Genomic DNA, 26816 nt, shown 5'->3' with positions numbered 1-26816 from the left:
CTCCTCCATCCTAAACTATTTTTCCCATCCTAAAATCTTTTTCCACACTAAACTTTTCCACCCTAAACTTCTTTTTCCATACTGAGCTTTTCCCCTCCATACTGAACTTTTTTTTTTCCATGCTAAACTTTTTCCATACTAAACTTTTTCCATAGTAAACTTTTTTCCCAAACTAAACTTTTCCCAAACTAAACTTTTTCCATACCAAACTTTTTCCATACCAAACTTTTTCCATACCAAACTTTTTCCATACCAAACTATTTCCATACCAAACTTTTTTTCCATACCAAACTTTTTCCAAGCTAAACTTTTTTTCCATGCTAAACTTTCTCCAAACCAAACTTTTTCCACACTAAACTTTTCCCATACTAAACCTTTTTTGCATGCTAAACTTTTTTTCCAAACTAAACTTTCCCTGCAGCATCCCAGGCCCTGATTTTGGGGTTAATTCAGGCCCTGATTTTGGGGTTAATTCAGCCCTGTTTTGGGGTTAATTCTGGCCCTATTTTGGGGTTAATTCCATCCCTGATTTTGGGGTTATTTTGGGGTTAATTCAGCCCTGATTTTGGGGTTAATTCAGCCCTATTTTGGGGTTAATTTGGGGTTAATTCAGCCCTATTTTGGGGTTAATTCAGCCCTATTTTGGGGTTATTTTGGGGTTCATTCAGGCCCTATTTTGGGGTTATTTTGGGTTAATTCAGGCCTATTTTGGGGTTAATTCAGCCCTGATTTTGGGGTTAATTCAGCCCTATTTTGGGGTTATTTTGGGGTTAATTCAGCCCTGATTTTGGGGTAATTCAGTCCTGATTTTGGGGTTAATTCAGCCCTATTTTGGGGTTAATTCAGCCCTGATTTTGGGGTTAATTCAGCCCTGATTTTGGGTTAATTCATCCCTGTTTTGGGGTTGTTTTGGGGTTAATTCATCCCTATTTTGGGTTAATTCATCCCTATTTTGATCCCCGCTTTCTCCCGCAGCCTCCCAGGCCCTGGGGCGCCGCTATCCCTGCCTGAAGCTGCGGCCGCTGCTGCACGGCAGCCGCCAGGCCAAGCTCAAGGCGCTGCAGAGACCGAGTGAGGCACAGCCCCGCCCACCCTGGGACCCTGAACCCCCCCTGCGACCCCCTGAACCCCCCCTGCGACCCCCTGAACCCCCCTGAACCCCCCCTGAACCCCCCCTGAACCCACCTGAACCCACCTGAACCCACCTGAACCCATCCTGAACCCACCCTGAACCCACCTGAACCCCCTGAACCCCCCCTGAACCCCCCCGGAACCCCTGGAACCCCCCTGAACCTCCCCTGAACCTCCCCTGAACCTCCCCTGAACCCCCCTGAACCCCCTGAACCCCTGGAACCCCCCTGAACCTCCCCTGAACCCCCCTGAACCCCCTGAACCCCTGGAACCCCCCTGAACCTCCCCTGAACCTCCCCTGAACCCCCCCTGAACCCCCCCTGAACCCCCCCTGAACCCCCCTGAACCCCCTGAACCCCTGGAACCCCCCTGAACCTCCCCTGAACCTCCCCTGAACCCCCCCTGAACCCCCCCTGAACCCCCCCTGAACCCCCCCTGAACCCCCCCTGAACCCCCCCTGAACCTCCCTGAACCCCCCTGAACCCCCCCTGAACCCCCCTGAACCCCCCTGAACCCCCCTGAACCCACCATGAACCCACCATGAACCCCCCCTGAACCCCCCCTGAACCCCCCTGAACCCCCCCTGAACCCCCCTGAACCCCCCATGAACCCACCCTGAACCCCACCCTGAACCCCCCTAAACCCCTGGGACCCCCTGAACCCCCCTGAACCCCCCTGAACCCCCCTGAACCCCCCCTAAACCCTGAACCCCTGGGACCCCCTGAACCCCCCTGAACCCCTCTGAACCCCTGCGACCCCTGAACCCCCCCTGAACCCCCCTGAACCCCCCCTGAACCCTGGGACCCCCTGAACCCCCCCTGAACCCCCCTGAACCCCCCCTGAACCCCCCTGAACCCCCCCTAAACCCCTGGGACCCCCTGAACCCCCCCTGAACCCCCCCTAAACCCCTGAACCCCCCTGAACCCCCCTGAACCCCCCCTGAACCCTGGGACCCCCTGAACCCTCCCTAAACCCTGGAACTCCCTAAACTCACCCTAAACCCCTGGAACCCCCTGAACCCACCCCCCCTGAACCCCTGGAACTCCCTAAATTCACCCCAATTCTCCTGGAATTCTCTAGATCCACCCCAAACCCCTGGAGCTCCCTAAACACGCCCCCACACCAAACCCCTGGAATCCCCTAAATTCCCCTCAACCCCCTGGAGCTCCCTGAATTCACCCCAAAGTCCTGGAACTCCCTAAATCCCCATCCCCCCCAAAAACCTGGAATCCCCTAAACTCACCCCAAAACCCCTGGAGCTCCCTAAACCCCCCCAATTACCCTGGAACTCCCTAAACCCACTCCCCTTCTCCTGGAATCCCCTAAACCCCCCCTAAACCCCTGGAACTCCCTAAACCCATCTCCCAGTTCCCCTGCAGTCCCCTAAATCCACCCCAATAACCCTGGAATTCCCTAAATCCACCCCAATAACCCTGGAATTCCCTAAATCCACCCCAATAGCCCTGGAATTCCCAAATCCACCCCAATAACCCTGGAATTCCCAAATCCACCCCAATAACCCTGGAATTCCCTAAATCCACCCCAATAACCCTGGAATTCCCAAATCCACCCCAATAACCCTGGAATTCCCAAATCCACCCCAATAACCCTGGAATTCCCAAATCCCCCCAATTCCCCTGGAATTCCCAAATCCACCCCAATAACCCAGGAATTCCCAAATCCCCCCAATTCCCCTGGAATTCCCAAATCCCCCCAATTCCCCTGGAATTCCCAAATCCCCCCAATTCCCCTGGAATTCCCAAATTCCCCCAATAACCCTGGAATTCCCAAATCCACCCCCAATTCACCTGGAGTCCCCTAAACCCACTCCCCTTCTCCTGGAATTCCCAAATCCACCCCAATTCCCCTGGAACTCCTTAAATCCCCTCCCAGGTCCCCTGGAATTCCCAACCCCCCCAATTCCCCTGGAATTCCCAAATCCCCCCAATAACCCTGGAATTCCCAAATCCCCCAATAACCCTGGAATTCCCAAATCCCCCCAATTCCCCTGGAATTCCCAAATCCCCCCCAATTCCCCTGGAATTCCCTAAACTTCCCCCAATTCCCCTGGAATTCCCTAAACTTCCCCCAATTCCCCTGGAATTCCCTAAACTCCCCCCAATTCCCCTGGAATTCCCAAATCCCCCCAATTCCCCTGGAATTCCCAAATCCCCCCCAATTCCACATTTCCCCACCCCCACCCCCCTTCTCCCACATTTCCCCCCCTCTCTGCCCCTCCTGACAAATTCCTGACAGAATTCCCGCTCAGGAGCAAAAATTTCCCTTTTTTTTGGGATCTTGGACGGATTCCCGGGCACTGAGCTGCGGTGTAGAATTTTGCTGGAATTCAGATTTCATTTTGGGGGTTTTTTTTGGTGGAATTTGCTGCAGTTTTGGGCAGGGAAGGGCTGAGCTGGAATTGGGAATTTTATTTTTTGGGGGATCAAATTCCCGCAGGGATTTTCTGTTCCCTCTCCCCCTGGGAATCCAAAGGAGACAAACCCAAACTCGTGGTTGGCACCGATTTATTCAGGAAGGAGAAATGGTGAAGCTGAGCTGTGAACATCAATTGATTGATTGGTGATTGATTATCGATTATTGATTATTGATTATTGATTGGTTTCATTGCCTTTCAATCAGGAAAGCAAAGCCACCAACCTCAGCAGCAGCAGCAGAGACTCTGAGCCAACAATTCCTGGGTTTTTCCAGCTCACTGCAGTCAGGATAAATCCCAATTCCAATCCTTTGCAGGCACAAATTCCTGAGGTTCAGCAAGGAAAGATCCAGAAATTTCCTTTATTTGCATCCCCCCTTCATCTGGTTTTTTCCATTAATTCATTCTCCTCAATCAGGTTAAATTCAAATATAACCATTTCAAATTTATTCTTAATTAATTCATTCTCCTGAATCAGGTTAAATTCAAATATAATCATTTCAAATTTATTCTTAATTAATTCATTCTCCTGAATCAGGTTAAATTCAAATATAACCATTTCAAATTTATTCTTAATTAATTAATTAATAATGAAACATAAATTCTGTTGGTGTCCAGTTCCCAATTGATCATTTTCCAAACACAAATTTGGATTTTAATTAGCTGGCAGTGTCTCATTTAAAATTATTTTTTTAATGATTTTTTTAAAAATTTTTTTGTTCCTTATTCCTTAATGAACGAAACTTCTGGAAAAACAAACAAAGCCCCCCCCCTGCTGTGTAGATAAGAACTAAACATTGATAAAGGATTAATTAATTAATTAATTAATTAATCAATCCAAATTATGGTGGATTTGGTGAAATCTTGGTGGATTTCCAAAAAAAGGGAGGGCCCTGCCCAAGGGGCTCCTCTGAAATATTTATCCAGATGAAATCATCTGAAATATTTAGATATCATTTTAAATGCAGATTTTTTTTTTTAATTATTATTTATTTTCCTTGCTGTTTTCCAAGGATTTGGGCAGCAGGTTTTGAGGAGCTCCAGTTGGATCGATGGATAAATTGGATAAATTGGGGTTTTATTCCAGCCATGGAAAGGGATGGGATGTTGGGAATTTTGCCAGGAATAACTCCTGGAACAGGATGAGGAGCAATTTTCCACACAGCAGAAGAGCCCTGAACCTTTTTGGTGACCAAATAATGGAAAAATTGGAATTCCATCACCCTGAAAAAAACAAAAAATCAAACAAAAAAACCCCACAAAAAACCCCAAAAAACCCAATTTATTCCCAGATACGGAAAAATTCGCTGCTGATAAACGAACAAACCAGCAGGAAAAAAATCTGATTTTTGGGGGTTCAAGCCCAGATTTCTCCCTGGGTGAATTTTATCCCTTTTTCCCCCCAGAGCTGCTGCAGCTGGGGAAGGAGAGGCCGCAGACGGACGCGGCCGTGGCGCGCAGGCTCGTGTCCCACGCCCTGGGCTGGAGGCACCGGCTCCAGGGGGCTGAGGATTCCCAGGCTGAGCCCCTGGAGCAGCAGGAATGACCCCAAAAACCCCAAAAAACCCCAAATCTGAGCGTGGCTGGGCTGGTGGAGCGAGCGGAGCCGGAGGGAGAGCTGGCCCTGGGAATTCCTGTTGGGTTTTGGGAGCCCTGGGAAGGGCTGGAATTCTTTGTTGGGTGTTTGGAAGCGGCTGGGGCGCCGGCAGGAGTGAGGTGGTTGCTTTGTTCCTCGTTCCTGCGCTGTTTTCCAACAAAAGTTGGTGTTTAGGGGGAGAAAATTGGGATTTTTCGGGCCAAAATTCGACCCTGAGCGAGGGCGGGAGTTCGGAATCTGTTCCAGGTTTGTTGTGGTGTTGCTGTTCAGATATCCCAGAAAACTGGCAGGCAGTGAATCCAAGTTTTAGGGAATTGTTTTTCCTTATTTAGAGTTTCAAAGAGCCTGAACCTTCCCTGTTGAAAGTTGGGATTTGCTCATTAGGGAACAAAAAACCTCCGGGATTTGCCAGTGCTGGGTTCAAAATGAGCTTCCACCCCCATCCCGGGCTCTGCTCCTGCTACAGGCTGGAATTCTGAGGGAAAACTGGAATTTTCCAATTGCCAGGAGTTCAATCCCTCTGCCAGCCGCCCTCTGGAGCGCTGCAGAAGTGACAAATATTTAAAATATTTCTGCATTTTTAAGCCTCACAGCATCCCTGCGAGGTGGGGTTTGGAGGAAGTTTGGAATCCCCTGGAATTCCAGACAACTTTGATTGTAGGAGAGGGGGAAAACCCCCAAATATTCCAGGAATTGTGAGGAGAAAACACCCCAAGGGCTTCTAAAGTGATTTTTTTTTCTTTTTTTTCTGGGAAATGTTTTTATTGGAATTCCCACGGGAGCAGATCCCTGGGGATGAGGGGCAGAAATTCCCTCTGCAAGGTGCACAAGGAGAATTTATCCTGGAAAAAAAGAAAATATGGAATATCCAGTCAGGAGGTGATCCTGGGATGGGAATTCCCAGCCCAGGGGCCTCATCCCTGGGAATCTGCTGAGCTCTGGGAGCTTTGATTCCCTGGGAGATTCCCTGGGGAATTCCAGGTGAAATTCTCTTTGGAATTGAAATTCCCTGTCAGGATTCCGTGTTGAGATTCCTTGGGAAACTGAAATTCCCTGGGAAATTCCCTGTGAGGATTCCAGATGAAATTCCATGAGAAATTGAAATTCCCTGTGACGATTCCAGATGAAATTCTCTTTGAAACTGAAATTCCCTGTGAGGATTCTGTGTTGAGATTCCCTATGAAATTGAAATAGCCTGGCAAATTCCCTGTGAGGATTCCAGATGAAATTCCCTGTGAAATGGAAATTCCCTGTGAGGATTCAGTGTGAGATTCCCTGGGAAACTGAAATTCCCTGGGAAATTCCCTGTGATGATTCCAGATGAAATTCTCTTTGGAATGGAAATTCCCTGTGAGGATTCAGTGTGAGAATCCCTATGAAATTGAAATTCCCTGGGAAATTCCCTGTGACCATTCCAGATGAAATTCTCTTTGAAACTGAATTTCCCTGTGAGGATTGCAGATGAAATTCCCTGGGAAATTGAAATTCCATGTGAGGATTCCAGATGAAATTCTCTTTGAAACTGAAATTCCCTGTGAGGATTCTGTGTGAGATTCCCTGTGAAACTGAAATTCCCTGTGAAATTCCTTGGGAAATTCCCTGTGAGGATTCCAGGTGAAATTCCCTGTGAGGATTCCAGATGTGAAACTGAAATTCCCTGTGAGGATTCCAGATGCAATTCCCTGTGAAATTGAAATTCCCTGTGAGGATTCCAGATGAAATTCCCTGTGAGGATTCCAGATGAAATTCTCTTTGAAATTGAAATTCCCTGTGAGGATTCCAGATGAAATTCCCTGTGAAATTTAAATTCCCTGTGAGGATTCCAGGTGAAATTCCCTGTGAAATTCCACGCTCTGCGTTCGCTGCCCTCGGGAGCGTGGCCCTTGTTGGATCCGACTGTTTCACTGCAGCATTAAATTCAGCTTTTCACTGTTCTGCTCACAAAAAGCTGCTCCTTGTTTTATTTCCTGTTTCATTTTTGTTTTTTTTAATTTTAATTTTTCCTTCTGTTTCCTTGCTGGAGTCAGTGCTGAGGAGGAGTGCAGGGAGCAGCAGCACAAACAGACACTGGGAGTGGAAAAGAGCTGAAAATTCCCAAATGATGCCTTGGGAATGAGGGATGAAGGCACTTGGATGCCTTGGGAATGAAGGATGAAGGATGAAGGCACTTGGATGCCTTGGGAATGGAGGATGAAGGCACTTGGATGCCTTGGGAATGAGGGATGAAGGCACTTTTGGGGGGCTGGCACCCAACCTGAGGCCAGGAATGCTGCAAAATGTGGGAGAACCCTTTGGAATGGTGAGGAGCTGGAGCTGGGGAGAGCTGGAATGGCAGGAGGGGCGGCCTGAGCACCGAAACCGGGCAGGGAGAGGGTTCTGCAGGAATGATTTCCCTGGAATTCAGAGTTTGGGGAGGCTCCTGGGGTGCAGTGGTTCGGGAAGGGCCGGAGCAGGAGTCCTGGCTTCCTTAAATTAGTGGGAATTCTACCGGGCGGAGACGGCGTTGTTTGAGAGTCCCCTGGAGTGGTCGAACTTGTGCTCGGTCTCCTCGCTGAAGGAACCGCCTGGAGAGGGCACAGGGAGAGCAGGGTCAGCAGGAGAGAAGGGAAAAACACCTGGGAATGCTGGGAGAGGGCACAGGGAGAGCAGGGTCAGCAGGAGAGAAGGGAAAAACACCTGGGAATGCTGGGAGAGCAGGGGAAAACACCTGGGAGTGCTGGGAGAGCAGGGGAAAACACCTGGGAATGCTGGGAGAGCAGGGGAAAACACCTGGGAATACCGGGAGAGCAGGGGAAAACACCTGGGAATGCTGGGAGAGCAGGGGGAAAAACACCTGGGAATAGTGGGAGAGAAGGGGGAAAACACCTGGGAATGCTGGGAGAGAAGGGGGAAAACATCTGGGAATGCTGGGAGAGAAGGGAAAAACACCTGGGAATAGTGGGAGAGGGAAAAACACCTGGGAATGCCGGGAGAGAATGGGGAAAACACCTGGGAATGCTGGGAGAGAAGGGGGAAAACCCTTGGGAACACTTGGAGAGGATGGGAAAACCCTTGGGATCACCAGGAGAGCAGGGGGTGAGCAGGAGAGGGAAAAACACTTGGGAATACTGGGAAAACCCTTGGAGAGAAAAAACACTTGGAGAGAAGGGGGAAAACCCTTGGGAACACCAGGGGAGGGAGAAGCACATGGGAATACTGGGAGAAAAGGGGGAAAACACTTGGGATCACCAGGAGAGGGAAAAACACTTGGGAATACTGGGAGAGCATGGGAATAACCCTTGGGAACACCAGGAGAGCAGGGGGTCAGCAGGAGAGGGAAAAACACCTGGGAATACTGGGAGAGAAGGGGGAAAACCCTTGGGAACACTTGGAGAGGATGGGGAAAACCCTTGGGATCACCAGGGGAGGATGGGAAAAACACTTGGGATCACCGGGAGAGGGAAAAACACTTGGGAATACTGGGAAAAGCCTTGGGAACACTTGGAGAGAAGGGGGAAAACCCTTGGGAACACTGGGAGAGGGAAAAACACTTGGGATCATGGAGAGCACAGGAAAAACACTCTGGAACATGAGGAGTACATGGGGAAAACCCCTTGGGAACATCAAGAGGCAGGGGGCCAGCAGGAGAGGGAAAAACACCTGGGAATACCAGGAGAGCAGGGGGAAAACCCTTGGGAACACCAGAGGAGGATGGGAAAAACACTTGGGATCACCAGGAGAGGGAAAAACACCTGGGAATACTGGGAAAAGCCTTGGGAACACTTGGAGAGAAGGGGGAAAACCCTTGGGATCACCAGGTGAGCAGGAGAGGGAATAACATCTGGGAATACTGGGAGAGAATGGGAAAAACCCTTGGGAACACCAGGAGAACATGGGAAAAACTCAGGAACACTGGGAGAGCACAGGAAAAACACTTGGGAACATGGGGAAAAACCCTTGGGATCACTGGGAGAGGGAGAAACGTTGGGAACACCAGGAGAACGTGGGAAAAACACTCGGGAACACTGGGATAGGGAAAAACATTGGGATCACCAGGAGAACATGGGAAAAACACTTGGGAGCATTGGGAAAGTGCAGGGTGAGCAGGGAAAAACACTCAGGAACAGCAGGAGAGGGAAAAGGACTTGGGAATACTGGGAGAGGGAAAAACCCTTGGGAACACCAAGAGAACATGGGAAAAACACTCAGGAACACTGGGGGAGCACAGGAAAAACACTTGAGATCACTGGGAGAGCACAGGAAAAATATTTAGGAACATGGGGAAAAACCCTTGGGATCACTGGGAGAGGGAAAAACGTTGGGATCACCAGGAGAACGTGGGAAAAACACTTGGGAACACCAAAAGAACATGGGAAAAACTCAGGAACACTGAGAGAGCACTGGAAAAACACTTGGGAACATGGGGAAAACCCTTGGGATCACCAGGAGAACGTGGGAAAAACACTTGGGAGCACTGGGAAAGTGCAGGGTGAGCAGGGAAAAACCCTCGGGAACAGCAGGAGAGGGAAAAGGACTCTGGAACATCGGGATTGGGTGGGACCAGCACCCTGGAAATGAAGGGGTTAAAGGTTTGGGGTTAATTAAATGAAGTGTTAATTAAGGCTTGCCCTAACTGGCATAGCCAGGAGTCCCCAGGAGGGCTGGGTGTGGATTTGGAATTCCCCAAATTTCACTGGTTTGGTGCTGAAAAAATAAAGCGAGGCCCAGCAAGGCCTGTGGGGGTTTGAGGGCTCTGCTCTGAACCAGAACTGAGCCCAAATTTCTCTCTAATTGGGACAAAGTAAAAGTTAAAACCTTTGTTTTTAACCAGAAATATCTCCCAGCTCCGCTGCAGAGCCCAAGCAGGTCACGGTCTGAGATGTGACACACAAAATCAGAATTTTCTGCTAAAACCCCAGCAAAATAATGAGAAAAATCTGGATATTTTTTTTTTTTTTCTCCAGGAAAAACATTCCTTGAAGAAGGGAAATTGCAAAGCTGGTTTTGTTTGGAGCTGGGCAGGGAGTTGTGTAAATTCATTTTCTGTGGTAAAAACAGCCTGAGTTCATTCCATTTTCCATGGTTTGGACAATAAGCCAAATTTAAATCAGTTTGGCCTTGATATTTCCACGACCAAAAAGAAAAATACCCAATGATAATATTTTAAATTCTTCCAAGAAAACAGAGATTTCCCTGACATTCCAGGGACATTTCCATCCCTGCCTGGCACAGCAGGAATTCTCCTTCCCACTTCGTTTGTTTCCCAAGAGAAACTTCATCACCCGGTGAGATCCCAGCTTGGCAAAACGATTGGATTTCGGGAAGAAGGAATTGCCCAGCACGCTGGGATGGCACCAGAGCTTTTCCAGGGGATGAAACATGAAATTCCTGGTGTGGGAGCAATGCCAGGGGGATGCCAGCCCTCACCTATGTGGCAGTTGTACATCCAGATGCGCTGCCCGTCGTAGCGGCTCCGGCATTTCATGACGTTGTTGGAATAATCCGACTCTGCCACCTCGTAGTTGGGGTTGATCACCACCTGGCAGGGGTTGAAAGGGGGATTTGGCAGGATCAGTTGGTTTTTAAGGCATTTTTTTAAAAGCAAAAATAGGATTTGTTCTGTAAAGAGGGAGGAATGAGTGGAACACAGGCAGGTCAGGAAATAACGGCTGAGCCAGGGAATCCGGGGATGTTGGGGTGGGAAAGGACCTGAAATCCCACCCAGAGCCACCCCTGCCATGGCAGGGACACCTCCCACTGTCCCAGGGTGCTCCTAGCTGGCCTTGGGCACACCAGGGATCCAGGGGCAGCCACAGCTGCTCTGGGAATTCCATCCCACCAGGAATTCCTTCCCAAAATGCCATCCAGCCCTGGCCTCTGGCAGTGGAAGCCATTCCCTGCCTGAATTCCAGCAGTTTTGGTTCCTTTTCCAGGTGAGAAACTGCTCCCCTGGTGGGTGGGTGAAGAGTTCCCATGTCCTGTCTGTGCAAACTCAGCTCCCAGGTGTCGGAAAATCAGGGAATGGTTTGGGCTGGAAGGGATTTAAATTCCCCCCAGTGCCACCCCTGCCCTGGCAGGGACACCTCCCCCTGTCCCAGGGGCTCCAGCCTGGCCTGGGCACTGCCAGGGATCCAGGGGCAGCCACAGCTCCCTGGGAATTCCATCCCAGCCCCTCCCCACCCTCATTCCTTCCCAATATCCCACCCCAATCTCCCTTTTCCCAGTGGGAGCCATTCCCTGTGTCCTGTCCCTCCATCCCTTGTCCCCAGCCCCTCTCCAGCTCTCCTGGAGCTCCTCCAGGCCCTGGAAGGGGCTCTGAGCTCTCCCTGGAGCTTTCTCTTCTCCCTTGGGCACTTCCTGGGATCCAGGGGCAGCCTCAGCTCCCTGGGAATTCCATCCCAGCCCCTCATTCCTTCCAAAAATCCCACCCCAATCTCACTTTTCCCAGGTTGAAGCCATTCCCTGTGTCCTGTCCCTCCATCCCTTGTCCCCAGTCCCTCTCCAGCTCTCCTGGAGCCCCTCAGGCTCTGAGCTCTCCTGGATCCCTCCCTTCTCCAGGGGAGCATTCCCAGTTCCCTCAGCCTTCCCTCCCAGCAGAGCTGCTCCATCTCTAATTCCCCCCAGCCACACCTTCCCCTGTGCCCCAAAATGTCCCTCCAAACCCCCTTTTCCATTTCACACGGCCCAGACAGAAACAATTCCTCTCCTCTCCCTCCTCCCCAGTGCCAGTGCCCCTTTTTAGACCCAGATAATTCCCCCCATGGGCCTGGCCTGAATTCCTGCATCCAGCACCTGGGAATCCCAAAATTCAGGGAATGTTGCTTTCAGCCAGCTCCAAAGAGGGGTGCTGCCCTTTGGGGGTGTGACAGCACTGTCAGCAACATCAGCTGGGCTGGGCCCAGCCAGGATTAGCTGGGCATGGATTTTTTGTGAGACTCTAATCCCCAAACTGTGCTCATGGGTTGATTTTTCTGATTTTTCCCCTGGGAGCGTGTGTTGATTATCCTGGTGGATAATCCTTTCTCTTTAAGGCACCTGGGAATAGATTCCCTGGATAAACAGAAGTTGGAGGTGTCAAATGAAGAAATCTGGTGGATCCTGGATCTGGCTGGTCAGATAAAAGCAGCAGGGGTGTCCCAGATCTGTCTGTCCCACCTGGAAGAGGTAATCCCCGGGGGGGACGTCGGTGATGTCGATCCACTGGCAGTCGATGTCGTGCCGATAAACGTCCCAGCAGCCAACTGTGATCCCCTGCTCCCCAAAATTGGCACACTCGTACTGCTTCTGCACATCTGAAGGAGAATTCAGGCAAAACGTGTCAAATCCTCAGCAGAATTCCCAGAAAGTTCCTGGTTGTTCCCCATGGACAGCAGTGAACTCCAGGGGTGTTTTGGGGGAGGTTTCAGGAGCTGCCACCTGCCAACCCCAGCAGCTGGAGGCTCCTTTTGGGATTCCTCACTGGGCAGGGAGCAGGAAATGAACAGTTTGGGTTTGGAGCAGCTCAGGGCTGGGATGGAGGGAGCGGAGGGTGGAGAAGAGAATGGGGGAGCTGGGGGTTCCCATGCATGCATCATCCATCCATCCACCCCTCCATCTACCCCTCCATCCATCCCCATCCATCCATCCATCCATCCATCCATCCACCATCCATCCATCCATCCATCCATCCATCCATCCATCCATCCATCCATCCATTCCTCCATCCATCCCTCCATCCATCCATCCATCCATCCATCCATCCATCCCTCCATCCATCCATCCATCATCCATCCATCCATCCATCCCACTGATCTATTCCATCATCCTTCCATCCATCCATCATCCATCGCTCCATCCATCCATCCATCCCTCATCCCTATCCATCCATCCCTATCCATCCTTCCATCCATCCATCCATCCATCCCTCCATCCATCCATCCATCCATCCATCATCCATCCCTCCATCCATCCATCCATCCATCCATCCATCCATCCATCCATCCATCATCCATCCCTCCATCCATCCATCCATCCATCATCCATCCATCATCCATCCATCCATCCATCCATCCATCCATCCATCCATCATCCATCCATCCATCCATCATCCATCCATCATCCATCCATCCATCCATCCATCCATCCATCATCCATCCATCATCCATCCATCCATCCATCATCCATCCATCCATCCATCCATCCATCCATCCATCCATCATCCATCCATCATCCATCCATCCATCCATCCATCCATCATCCATCCATCCATCATCCATCCCTCATCCATCCATCCATCCATCCATCATCCATCCATCCATCATCCATCCATCCATCCATCCATCCATCATCCATCCATCCATCCATCCATCATCCATCCATCCATCCATCCATCCATCCATCATCCATCCATCATCCATCCATCCATCCATCCATCATCCATCCATCCATCCATCATCCATCCATCCATCCATCATCCATCCATCATCCATCCATCCATCCATCCATCATCCATCCATCCATCCATCCATCATCCATCCATCCATCCATCCATCCATCCATCATCCATCCATCATCCATCCATCCATCCATCCATCATCCATCCATCATCCATCCATCCATCCATCCCTCCATCCATCCATCCATCATCGGAATTCCCGGGAAGGCCCCGGCACGGACCTGCCTCGCACTCGGTGTCCTCCAGGCAGAAGCTGGCCTTGTGTCCCTCGGCCACCTTGGTGCCATTGAGGTTCAGGAGGTCGTAGTGGGTGAACACCTCCATGCTGTGGTAGTGCCTGTGGGGACACACAGGGAGAATTATCCCCAGGGATCATTAATTACCCCTCTAATTAATTCCCCTTTAATTACCAGGGCTGAAGGGCCACGTGGAGCTGCAGGAGTGGGACAACTCCAGCCAGGAAATGTTCCCTGGGGGTGATCCTGTGTGGCTCCATCACCCGTCCTGCAGCCTCCTGGGATTTATTCACATGGAATCCCAGACTGGCAGGCTGGGGAGGGGTTTAAGGATCATTTTGTCCCATCCCTGTCCAGGGCAGAGACACCTCCCCCTATCCCAGGTTGCTCCAAGCCCTGTCTGACCTGGCCTGGGACATTTATTAATCCCTTTTTCCAACTTTTGTGGGATCACAATGTTTTATAGTGGCAGGAAGGGCAAAAAATCCACCAAAAAAATCATCCCCTGGAGCAGCCCCATCATTTCCCAGGAATATTCCAGAGCTGGCTGTGCCCAGACCTGGCTGCTTTTACTGATTAACTTTTTAAGCAGCAGAATGCGAATTTATCAGCAAAAAACAGCAGCTGGAGCAGCTTTCACCCTGCTCAGAGCTGGGTTTTCACCCCGGAGACCCTTCCTGGTTTTAAACTGGGATGTGCCAGCCCGGCCTGGGGAACATTCCAGCACTGCTGGGCACAGCCAGGCCAGGAGAGAGCCCAGAGTCCGTGTTTAGACCCCTGACTAGCAAAGCCAGAGCCCAGCAGGGCCTGGGGGACGTTGGACTGGGGGGGCATTGGGCTTTTTAAGCCCCACTGCTGGCTCAGCAGAGAATTAAGCTGAGCTTTAGCCCAGCTGGACTCCCCGTGGCCAGGGCTGGGCACAGCAGTGTGGGTGACGCTGATGCAACACCTCGGATTTGAGCCCAGCCTTGGGATCGGGAGCAAATCCAGGGAGGAGGGGACAGGGAGACACCTGGAGTGGGGCCTGAAACCACTCTGTGCCACCCCAGCTCTGGGAATGCCTATCCCAGCTTTGGGAATGCCTATCCCAGCTTTGGGAATGTCTGTCCAGCTTTGGGAATGCCTGTCCCAGCCTTGGGAATGCCTATCCCAGCTTTGGGAATGTCTGTCCAGCTTTGGGAATGTCTGTCCAGCTTTGGGAATGCCTATCCCAGCTTTGGGAATGCTATCCCAGATTTAGGAATGCCTATCCAGATTTGGGAATGCCTATCCCAGCTTTGGGAATGCCTATCCCAGCACTGGGAATGGGTATCCCAGCTTTGGGAATGGGTATCCCAGCACTGGGAATGCCTGTCCCAGCTTTGGGAATGCCCGTCCCAGATTTGGGAATGCCTATCCCACCTTTGGGATTTTGTGTCTCAGCTTTGGGAATGTGTAAGCCAGCATTGGGAATGTCTGTCCCAGCTTTGGGAATGCCTATCCCAGCACTGGAAATGCCTATCCCAGCTTTGGGATTTTGTGTCTCAGCTTTAGGAATGTCAATCCCATATTTAGGAATGCCTATCCTAGCTTTGGGAATGCCTATCCCAGCTTTGGGAATGCCTATCCCAGCACTGGGAATGTCTATCCCATATTTAGGAATGCCTATCCCAGATTTAGGAATGCCTATCCCAGCTTTGGGAATGCCTATCCCAGCCTTGGGAATGTCTATCCCATATTTAGGAAGGCCTATCCCAGATTTAGGAATGCCTACCCCAGATTTAGGAATGCCTATCCCAGCTTAGGGAATGCCCATCCCAGCATTGGGAATGCCTATTCTATATTTAGGAATGCCTATCCCAGCACTGGGAATGCCCATCCCAGCTTTGGGAATGCCTATCCCAGATTTAGGAATGCCTATCCCAGATTTAGGAATGCCTATCCCAGCACTGGGAATGCCCATCCCAGCTTAGGGAATGCCTATCCCAGATTTAGGAATGCCTATCCCAGATTTGGGAATGCCTATCCCAGCTTTGGGAATGCCCAGCCCAGATTTTGGAATGCCCATCCCAGATTTAGGAATGCCCATCCCAGCTTTGGGAATGCCTGTCCCAGATTTAGGAATGCCTATCCCAGATTTAGGAATGCCTATCCCAGATTTAGGAATGCCTATCCCAGCACTGGGAATGCCCAGCCCAGCTTTGGGAATGCCCATCCCAGATTTAGGAATGCCTATCCCAGATTTAGGAATGCCCATCCCAGCACTGGGAATGCCTATCCCAGCTTTGGGAATGCCTAACCCAGCTTTGGGAATGCCTACCCATATTTAGGAATGCCTATCCCAGATTTAGGAATGCCTATTCCAGATTTGGGATTTTGTGTATTTGGGAATGTGTAAGCCAGCACTGGGAATGCCTATCCCAGATTTAGGAATGCCCATCCCAGCTTTGGGAATGCCCATCCCAGATTTAGGAATGCCCATCCCAGCTTTGGGAATGCCCATCCCAGGCCTGGAGCCCTGCACCGAGACCCAGCAGGGCCCAGCTGCAAAGCTCAGCTCAGAACAAGGCACAGACAGGGCCTAATTCAGGACCAGCTGCTTAAGAATTAAAAAAAAAAAAGGAAAAAAAAGAAAAAAAAAGAAAAATAAGAAGAGAACCGGGCATAAATCCACTCCTTTCCAGCTGTGAAAACAATCAAGGCTGGAACAGTTGCAATCATCAGCATTGCTCAGGGATTTACAGATGGGGATGAGCAAAGGGGGAAGCAGAGGAAATTTTTCCTGCGTTTCCCCTCACTAAAAAAAAAACCAATCCAGAAATTGCCACCTGCCAGAATGAAAAATGAAAAAATGAAATCATTTTCCACCCCTGCTTGGGGTCCTTCCCATTTTTATTCTACTTCCACATCCCAACAGGAGCTGCCAGGGCAGAGGCCCAGGGCCAAGGCCGGGCTGTGGATTTGAGGCAGATTTGGCTCAATTCAATGAATTCGATGCGAGTTTGAGCCTGACTCAGTTTCTGAGCTATGCCTGAGTCACTCCCTGGGCTGTTTACCCTCTGCTGCTCCCAGACTGGAAAGACTGAAGAGGGATTGGGTTCATCCCTGTCCATCCACACTGGTTCCAGTTTGGGGCACAGAGGGCTCCTGGCCTCTTGCTCACCCTCTCCCGTCCCACCTTCCTTCCACCCTGTCCAAACCTGCCCCAAGCTCCCCCTTTGTCAGGGCTCCCTGCACATCCCAGCCCTTTGGGAAGATTATAAAGAGCTCTAAGATCTAAAATTTACCACTCTGGTGTTTCTCCAGTTTTTTAAGCAGGACAGGAGCGGTGCATGGAATTATTTCACTGCTTTTTACCTCAGATTAGGGAAAAATCCACCTTGTACCAGTCCACAGGTCCAAAGCACCTGGATGGCCTCCAGCTCCCTTTTCCTCCTCAATTTCCCCCAAGCTGTTTTAATTCCTTGAAAAATGGGGCATTTATGGGATGAATTTGTCAAAAATAAGAGCAAAGACACCACCCAGCTGCCGACAGTTTCAGTGGGGTTGAGCTGCATAAGAAATACAGAATTCCAGCAGTTTTGGTTCCTTTTCCAGGTGAGAAACTGCTCCCCTGGTGGGTGGGTGAAGAGTTCCCATGTCCTGTCTGTGCAAACTCAGCTCCCAGGTGTCGGAAAATCAGGGAATGGTTTGGGTTGGAAGGGATTTAAATCCCACCCAGTGCCACCCCTGCCCTGGCAGGGACATCTCCCACTGTCCCAGGGGCTCCAGCCTGGCCTGGGCACTGCCAGGGATCCAGGGGCAGCCACAGCTCCCTGGGAATTCCATCCCAGCCCCTCCCCACCCTCATTCCTTCCAAAAATCCCACCCCAATCTCCCTTTTCCCAGCAGGAGCCATTCCCTGTGTCCTGTCCCTCCATCCCTTGTCCCCAGCCCCTCTCCAGCTCTCCTGGAGCCCCTCCAGGCCCTGCAAGGGGCTCTGAGCTCTCCCTGGAGCTTTCTCTTCTCCCTTGGGCACTTCCAGGGATCCAGGGGCAGCCACAGCTGCTCTGGGAACTCCATCCCAGCCCCTCCCCACCCTCATTCCTTCCAAAAATCCCACCCCAATCTCCCTTTTCCCAGGTTGAAGCCATCCCCTGTGTCCTGTGCCCCCATCCCTTGTCCCCAGTCCCTCTCCAGCTCTCCTGGAGCCCTTCAGGGGCTCTGAGCTCTCCTGGATCCCTCCCTTCTCCAGGGGAGCATTCCCAGTTCCCTCAGCCTTCCCTCCCAGCAGAGCTGCTCCATCTCTAATTCCCCCCAGCCACACCTTCCCCTGTGCCCCAAAATGTCCCTCCAAACCCCCCTTTTCCATTTCACACGGCCCAGACAGAAACAATTCCTCTCCTTTCCCTCCTCCCCAGTGCCAGTGGCCGTTTTTAGACCCAGACAATTCCCCCACGGGCCCAGACTGGAGGCCTGGCCCGAATTCCTACAAAAACCCCACAAACGGCCCCTGGGGGTGCCCATCCCAGCCTGGAGCCCCCACGGAGCCCTGCAGGGCTGCAAAGCTCAGCCCAGAGCGAGGCACAGCCAGAGCCTGGCCCAGAACCGCCGGAACATGGAACGGAGAAAAGGCAAAGGAGGAGAGAATCCCCGAAATGCAGGGAAGGGGTTTGCATTTCTGCTTCCAGGCTGCTTACAGCCTCCAAAGGGAGGGGCAAACCGGGACAGAACCGGGACAAAAAAGGGACAGAACGGGGACAAAACCGAGACAAAACTGGGCAAAACTGGGACAAAGCTGAGACAAAGCCAAGACAAAGCTGGGACAAAACCGGGACAAAACCAGGGCACAACCAGGACAAAGCTTGAACTAAACTGGGACAAAACTGGGACAAAACGGGACAAAATCGGGACAATGCTGGGACAAAACGGGACAAAACCAGGACAAAACCGAGACACTACTGGGACAAAGCTGGGACAAAGCTGGGACAAAACCGGGACAAAACCGGGACAAAACTGGGACAAAACTGAGACAAAGCTGGGACAAAACAGGACAAAACTGGGCAAAACTGGGACAAAACTGGGACAAAACTGGGCAAAACAGGGACAAAACTGGGCAAAACTAGGACAAAACTGGGACAAAACTGGGCAAAACTGGGACAAAGCTGGGCAAAACAGGGACAAAACTGGGCAAAACTGGGACAAAACTGGGACAAAACTGGGCAAAACTGGAACAAAACTGGGACAAAGCTGGGCAAAACAGGGACAAAACTGGGCAAAACTAGGACAAAGCTGGGACAAAACTGGGCAAAACCGGGACAAAACTGGGACAAAACTGGGAAAAAAACAGGACAAAACTGGGACAAAACTGGGACAAAACTGGGCAAAGCTGGGACAAAATGGGGCAAAACTGGGACAAAACTGGGAAAAAGCTGGAACAAAACTGGGACAAACCTGGGACAAAACCGGGATAAAGCCAGGACAAAGCCGAGACAAAACCAGGACAAAGCCATGACAAAACTGGGACAAAATGGGACAAGAGCTGCCCGGGCTGGCAGTCAGGGGGCCCGGGCGCGGCACCCACCGGTGGCAGTCGTGCCAGACCCAGGCGTGGCGGCCGTTCTTGGGCCGGAAGTCGGACTGGCCGTTGTTGTGGATCTGGGAGCTGAAGCGCAGCAGGCGCCGGTAGCCCGAGGTCAGCGAGGTGTTGTGGGCTGAGCTGGCCAGGCAGTTCTCCTCCAGGGCGCACTGCAGCAGGAACATGGGCCGGTCCTCCAGGTAGGCCGTCTGCTCCACCAGCTCCGCGTTCAGCACCAGGTCGGGGGCGGCTGCAGGGAGGAATGGCTGCTTTAAATGAAAGAAATCACCCCAAAACTGCTGCGGTGTGATGTCAAGGTTTGCCTCACATACCCCGGGTTTCTCCCTGATAATTCCCCCCCAGGTGTGTCAGTCCCCTCTCCATTCCCCTCCCAGCACTGTCTGTCAGTCCTGGCATTCCAGAAGTGATTGGCAGGTTCAAAGGATGCCCTCTTACCCCCGGGGGCACTGGGCCATCCAGGTGTCCTCTGTCCCTCCCACCCTCCCAGGAAGGATTTCTCCTGAATATCCAATCGAATCCTACTCTGACTCTGAGCAGGAAAAGCCTGGTGGGAAACCATTGACCATATGGGAGTAGTTGACCTTAAATCCCATGCCATGCCATGCCATGATGTGCCGTGCCGTGCCATGCCGTGCCATGCTGTCCCGTCCCATCCCATGGATCCCATCCCATCCCATCCCATCCCATCCCATGGATCCCATCCCATCCCATGGATCCCATCCCATCCCATGGATTCCATGGATCCCATCTCATCCCATCCCATCCCATGGATCCCATCCCATCCCATCCCATGGATCCCATCCCACCCCACCCCACCATGGGCAGGGACACCTTCCACAATCCCAGCTCACTCCAAGCTCCCCTTGGACGCTCCCAGGGCTGGGGCAGCCACAGCCAGAACTTCTCTGGGAGTTCAAATTCAGCGCTGTTTTGACGTATCCAGGTGACCCCATTGCTCCTGCACATCCCCCTTGCCCAGGTGAGGTAAATCCCAGGTCACCCCGTTGTTCCTGCACATCCCCCTTGCCCAGGTGGGGTAAATCCCGGGTCACCCCGTTGTTCCTACACATCCCCCGTGCCCAGCTGGGGTAAATCCTGGGTCACCCCGTTGTTCCTACACATCCCCCGTGCCCAGGTGGGGTAAATCCCGGGTCACCCCGTTACTCCTGCACATCCCCCATGCCCAGGCAGGGTAAATCCCGGGTCACCCCGTTACTCCTGCACATCCCCCTTGCCCAGCTGGGGTAAATCCCGGGTCACCCCATTCCTGCTGCACATCCCCCTTGCCCAGCTGGGGTAAATCCCGGGTCACCCCATTCCTCCTTCACATCCCCCTTGCCCAGCTGGGATAAATCCCGGTCACCCGTTGCTCCTGCACATCCCTCTTGCCCAGGTGAGGTAAATCCCGGGTCACCCCGTTCCTCCTGCACATCCCTCTTGCCCAGGTGAGGTAAATCCCGGGTCACCCCGTTGTTCCTACACATCCCCCGTGCCCAGGTGGGGTCACTCACTCTCCGAGCAGGACACACCGGCCCCGAAGCGTCCCCCTCCCCTGGGGCAGGACACATGGGCCCCGTCGTGCCGGCAGTGGGACAGGGACATCTCTGTCCCCGAGCACTTGACCCCGCTCATCACCACGTCGTCGGCGCTGACGTCCCCGTGCCAGTACCATGTTTCCTAGGCAAAAAAAAAGGCAGGAAAAGGCATTTCACACATTCCTTGGGGTTTGGTGGCTCTCAGAGGAACATTTACCTGCCTGAAGGGTGGATTCTCCCACCAGGGAAGATCAGGGCAAGGCCCCACCTGATCCAGGAGGATCTTGCCAAAGGATGCTGGAACAGGGGACTCAGGAAGCTGAAGTTTTGTCACCAAATCCTTAAAAACCTTGAATCCCATCCAGTCCCACGCCATGCCAGGGAGAGGGACACCTCTCACTATCCCAGGTTGTTTAAACCTGGCTTTGGGCACTTCCAGGGATCCAGAGGCACCCACAGCTTCTCTGGGAATTTCATCCCAGGACCTCACCACTGTTCCAGGGAAGAATTTATCCTCAACATCCCATCCAACTCTGTCCTCTGGCAGTGGGGAATTTATTCTCAATATCCCATCTAACTCTGTCCTCTGGCAGTGGGGAATTTATTCCCAATATCTCATCCAACTCTGTCCTCTGGCAGTGGGGAATTCATTCCCAATATCCCATCTAACTTTGTCCTCTGGCAATGGGGAATTCATTCCCAATATCCCATCTAACTTTGTCCTCTGGCAATGGGGAATTCATTCCCAACATCCCATCCAACTCTGTCCTCTGGCAGTGGGAATCCATTCCCAACATCCCATCCAACTCTGTCCTCTGGCAGTGGGAATCCATTCCCAACATCCCATCCAACTCTGTCCTCTGGCAGTGGGAAGCCATTCCCCCATGTCCCATCATTCCAGTTCCTGATGAAATTTCCTCTCCTCATCCGCCAGTGTCACCAAACTCATGAGAATGACGCCTCAACTCCCAAACCCCAAAACTTGGGAGAAGGGAAGGAGAGAAAGAATCTAAAAAATCCTCTGAGATCTGTCCATGCCTGAGCTGGGAGCAGTTTCCAGGAAAAGAAACCCCCGGCGTCCCCCGGCTCCCGTTGCCCCCGGCTGTTTGGGAGGCTGGGAGCACACAGGGCTGCCCTGTTCTGCACACTGGGGCTTTATGCTGCTGGAGCTGGGGCAGCATAAGAGCCTTTTCTGTTCCAAATTCCAGCAGCTTCAGCTCAGGGAAAAAATGCCTTTTCCTCGCTGGACTCCCAGGGCTGTGTCAACAGAGCCAGGCAGTGGGAAAGGCCACGCTCAGGGATGTGGAGAGCCTCAGCTCCCGGGGTTTGCTGCAGGGAAATCAGCTGGAGGAAGCAGCTGGAGCAGGGAATGGCTCCAGCAGCCCCTGGGCAGCTCCAGCCTCCTTCCTGCTGGGTGTCCAAGCCCTGAGTGCCCCCTGAGGACCTGCAGATCCCGCCCTGGCCACGGAGAATGGTTGGGATCTGTCCATGAGCCCGGGTGGCAGAGGTCATGGGATGGTTTGGATTGCTCATCCCATGGGCAGGGACACTTTCCACCAGCCCAGCTTGCTCCAAGCCCTGTCCAGCCTGGCCATCCCAGGGGTGGGGCAGGACTGAGGTGTCATTCTGTCCATGCAGAAGCAGGGAGGGTTTGGTGCAGGAGAGAAGGGAATGCCAACAATTCATGGAGCTGCATCCAGCCCCACTGCTCAGGGCAGCGCTGGAGCAACTCCAGGAGCAAAATCCCAATTTTTCAGGAGACCTGACACCAGTTTGAACCTGATCTCTGCATTTCAGGGAGGGACAAGAGCCTGCATGCAGCCACCAGCCCAAGTAGGGATTGGTGAATGTCAGGAAACCTGAGCTGTGAGAAAACAACAGAGAACTCAGGGAAGCAGAAAGTTTTATCACCAAATCCTTAAAAATCTTAAAACTCATCCAGTCCACCCAGGCAGGGACACCTTCCACTGTCCTAGGTTTCTCCAAGCTGGCCTTGGATACTTCCAGGGATGGGACAACCACAGCTCCTCTGGGAATTCCATCCCAGGACCTCACCACAGCCCCAGGGCAGAATTTATTCCCAGTGTTCCATCCAACCCTGCCCTCTGGCAGTAGGAAGCCATTCCCCCTTATCCCATCATTCCAGTTCCTGATGAAGTTCCCTCACTTTCTGTCCTCCAGAGGGCTGTGGGCCAGAATAAAGCTCTGGATCCAAACCCTCCAGCAGAACCCACTCCTTTCCTTCCCCATGGCCCCAAAGCTTCTCCACAGAGGGAACCCTGAGGAGCGGCCCCTGCACGGGAGGAAGCTCCATCCCAGCCCCAGCAGAGCTCCTGCACGCCTGGACTTGTGCCCACGTGCCCAGGGCAGCACCCAGCCAGCCCAAAGTGTCCCTGGGGTGAAACACCACCCAGCCATGGCCAAAAGTGTCCCTGGGGTGAAACACCACCCAGCCATGGCCAAAAGTGTCTGTGGGGTGAAACACCACCCAGCCATGGCCAAAGGTGTCCCTGGGGTGAAACACCACCCAGCCATGGCCAAAAGTGTCCCTGGGGTGAAACACCACCCAGCCATGGCCAAAAGCGTCCCTGGGGTGAAACACCACCGTGCTGCTGTTTTTGGTTCAGCACCAAGGCCAGACAAGCCCGGGCACATCCCCTCCATCTATATTGGGAATATTCCAATAACTCTTGGAGCTCCTTTTGGAATGACCCTTCCTCCTCCTCCTCCTCCAGCACCCCCAACCCACCCAGTCAGATGTGAGCCCCGGTAGGGGCTTGGTTAGGGTTAGGGTTAGGTAAGGTTAGGGTTAACATTAGGGTTAAGGTTAGGGTTAGGGCTCACCTGGAAGGCGTGGCTGGTGAAGCCATTAGGGTTAGGATGAGGGTTAAGGTTAGGATTAAGGTTAGGGTTAGGTTTAGGTTTAGGGTTAGGGTTAAGGTTAGTGTTAAATTTGGGGTTAGGTTTAGGGTTAGGGTTAGGGTTGTGGTTAGGGTGGGACAGGGATCACCTGGAAGGCATTGCTGGCAAAGCCATTAGGGTTAGTATTAGGGTTAATGTTAGGGTTAAGGTTAGGGTTAGTGTTAGGTTCAGGCTTAGTGTGAAGGTTTAGGGTTAGGGTTAAGTTTTAGGGTTAGGGTTGTTGTTAGGGTAGGACAGGGCTCACCTGGAAGGCGTGGCTGACAAAGCCATTTGTGTTGGGATCAGGGTTAAGGTTAGGGTTAGTGTTAGGTCTATATTTAGGGTTATGGTTAATGGTAGGGTTGGGGTTGGAGTTAGGGTGGGACAGGGCTCACCTGGAAGGCGTGGCTGGCGAAGCCCAGCCCCAGCTGCCGGCACACCACCATGGCCTCCACGGTGCCCCAGTTGTGGCTGCAGACCGTGCCCCACCTCAGGGTCCCGTTGCGCTCGGCCAGCACCTCCACCCGCCCCTCGTAGGGGTTGCGGCCCCCGCTCAGGCGAAGCTGCAGGACAGAGAACCCCTCAATCCACAGCAAACTTCCACAGGATAGGGCAGCAGCTGGGGAAGGAGGTTTTATTCCCCCAAAATTTTGGGATCATTAGATGTCCCCAGCTGGGAATGACCTGGGTGCTGCACAGCAGAAATCTTTAACTCAGATGGGGAGAAAGCCTGGTGAGGAATTTCCCTCCCATTCTGACTGGCAGAAAGGAGAGCTGTGGGGATTGACCTGTAGGGATTCACAAATTGTGACCTTCTGGCTGGGTCTTTGTGCCTGAATCTGCTTCCAGTCAGGGCCTGACCTTCCTGACATAGAACTGGGACATTGACACGTTGGCTGTGGATAAAACATCCACAGGGTGGATGAGGAGGCAGGAAAAGATGAACACATTCCCAAATCTTTCACAGGAAAAATGACTCAGGGCACTCTGGCTGTGCAGCACCGTGTCCCATGTTTGTGTGGGATCAGGAGGGGCTCCCCAAGGGAAAGGCACTGGGAAAGCATCCAGGGATGGAGCTCACTGGGAGTCTGCTCTGGGCCTGAGCTCAGGGAGTTCAGCTCTTCCACCAGTTTGGCAGGGGATGCTCCAGCCAAGCCCAGCAGTTCAGTGGGTTGGAGCAGCTGCAGGGATTCCCTGGGAAAGCTTCCCTTCCCTGCTCCTTCAGCCCTTTGGAAGGAGAACTCAGAGGAGTCTGTGTCTGGTTCATGAGGTTAGCACAGAATCATGGAATGGTTGTGTTGGAAAAGGTTGAAAATTGGGTTAAAAACCATCCAGTGCCACCTCCTGCCACGGGCAGGGCCCTTCCACCATCCCAGGTTGCTCCAAGCCCCTTCCAACCTCATTTTCAGGACTCTGAGACAAGTCCAGAAGAGCTCAAAACCCACATAAAATGGGACACTCATCCTCATTTCCCCTCCTTTTCTAGGTAAAACCTGAATTAAATACTCACGGCCCGGGTGAAATGATTCCTGCCCAAAATTCCCGCCCAAGATTCCCTCCCACCCGCATCCCTCAGCTCCTCACCTGGTTCTGGAAGCCCATGGCTGGCACATTGCACCTCACAGCAGCATCCTCCTCGTGGTTGCAGCCCTGGGACTCGGTGTTGAACTTGCAGTCCGTGACCGACTTCTCAAAGCCCGTGCAGTCGATCTCGTTCAGGTGGATGGGACCCATTCCTTGGGGACAAAATTGGGAAAATGTCCTTTTGTGTGGTGAGGGAATACCCCAGCAGGCTGTGAACACCACAGTGACCTCCAGCATTCCAAACTTGGAAAAAAATCTGCTGATTTTTTGTAAAAATAAACCAAAAATCTGTGAAATTATTGTTATAATTTCGCCGTTAAAATGTTTCCAGTATTCTCTGAGACTCAAGCATGCAAGAATCCCAGGAAAAACCAAGTTTCCACTGTTTCATAATCTACAAACTTGAGCTGTAGGGATTCACAAATTGTGACCTTTTGGCTGGGTCGTTGTGCTGGAATCTGCTTCCAGTCAAGGCCTGACATTCCTGACAGAGAACTGGGGCACTGACACGTTGGCTGTGAATAAAACATCCACAGGGTGGATGAGGAGGCAGGAAAAGAAATCTGGGGCAGGTCGAGGATTCCAGCACTGAGGGAAACAGCAGAGAACAGCTGCAGGGAATGGGCTCGAGGTGCTGGCTGAAAAAAGGAATAATTTGAGTCTTCCCAGGATGAGCAGCAGCAGTAAATTGGAATTTCCATCAGAAAAGCGTGGAAGGGAAGGATCCTCCTGCAAAACTCAGCTCCTGCTTCCAAAACTGGTTAGGAAGAGCAACAAGGCAGAGATGTGAGCGTGTTGGGTTTAATTTCACCCCACAATTTATTAATGGGGTTTGGCCAGCCCTGTGTCCACCCTTCACCGCACAGCTGGTCAGGGTGGGAGGACATTCCTGGGGGAGGCTGCTGGGAATGGGAATCTTGTCCTTTTATTGCCTCTCTCTCATTAAAATCCTGTTTGTGGTTCCCATCTGGAGCTGGCAGCACTTCCCGGTCGTTCTGCAGCCACCAAAGGGCTGAGGGGGAGGAAAGCCTTGACCAGGACTGGAAGGAGAAGCCCCAGGAATGCAGGAGGGAGCCAGGCCAACATTCCCAGCCTGGCAGGGCCATTCCAGTGGGATGACAAAGATGACAAAGGACAAGGACAGGGCCTCTCTGAGCCAGAGAACCCTGGCAGGGCTGCTCTTCTTGGGGAAATTATGGCACGTGAGGGCACAGAAATGGAGCCAAATGTTGAAATGTGAGGAAAATTGTATTTCCTCTCATGCCATTGCACTTAAAAACGCCAGGATTAGCCTGTCCTGTCCATCCAACATTTGCCTTCACCTCCTCCTTGGAGTTTAATTCCATGTTAAAAAAACCCAAAAAAACAACAAAAAAATAATTATGTCATTTGCTTCTCCTGTGTTTTGCTGCTTTGGATTGTGGTTGT

The 26816-nt window shown here is 52.1% G+C and overlaps 2 protein-coding genes across 11 annotated transcripts in view; one reads left to right on the top strand and one right to left on the bottom strand.

The window, feature by feature from the left end:
• R3HCC1 (R3H domain and coiled-coil containing 1) overlaps positions 1 to 7102 on the top strand; it is a 19940-nt gene extending 12838 nt beyond the window's left edge. For 5 of the 10 annotated variants that reach the window (XM_084221925.1, XM_084221928.1, XM_084221927.1 and 2 more), the window contains 2 exons: positions 976 to 1071; positions 4972 to 7091. In XM_084221925.1, the coding sequence (XP_084078051.1) occupies positions 976 to 1071; positions 4972 to 5111 (236 nt within the window). In that variant the 3' untranslated portion in view covers positions 5112 to 7091. Of the gene's footprint in view, positions 1 to 975; positions 1072 to 4971 lie in introns of all 10 variants that reach the window. The other 5 variants (XR_014616762.1, XR_014616763.1, XR_014616764.1 and 2 more) reach the window with 5 other exon arrangements.
• A 544-nt stretch (positions 7103 to 7646) lies between these two features.
• Positions 7647 to 26816, bottom strand: part of LOXL2 (lysyl oxidase like 2) — a gene marked incomplete at both ends in the record, with an annotated part of 60385 nt that continues 41215 nt past the window's right edge. The window contains 8 exon segments of the mRNA XM_084221734.1: positions 7647 to 7726; positions 10569 to 10680; positions 12297 to 12433; positions 13797 to 13912; positions 19354 to 19597; positions 20880 to 21045; positions 24200 to 24367; positions 25389 to 25540. Of these exon segments, the coding sequence (XP_084077860.1) occupies positions 7647 to 7726; positions 10569 to 10680; positions 12297 to 12433; positions 13797 to 13912; positions 19354 to 19597; positions 20880 to 21045; positions 24200 to 24367; positions 25389 to 25540 (1175 nt within the window).

Source organism: Fringilla coelebs (genome assembly GCF_963513975.1).
Source record: "Fringilla coelebs genome assembly, chromosome: 26".
Classification (NCBI taxonomy): domain Eukaryota; kingdom Metazoa; phylum Chordata; class Aves; order Passeriformes; family Fringillidae; genus Fringilla; species Fringilla coelebs.
The sequence above is the reverse complement of the archived record's forward strand: the minus strand, read 5'-3'. Positions and strand labels throughout refer to the sequence as shown.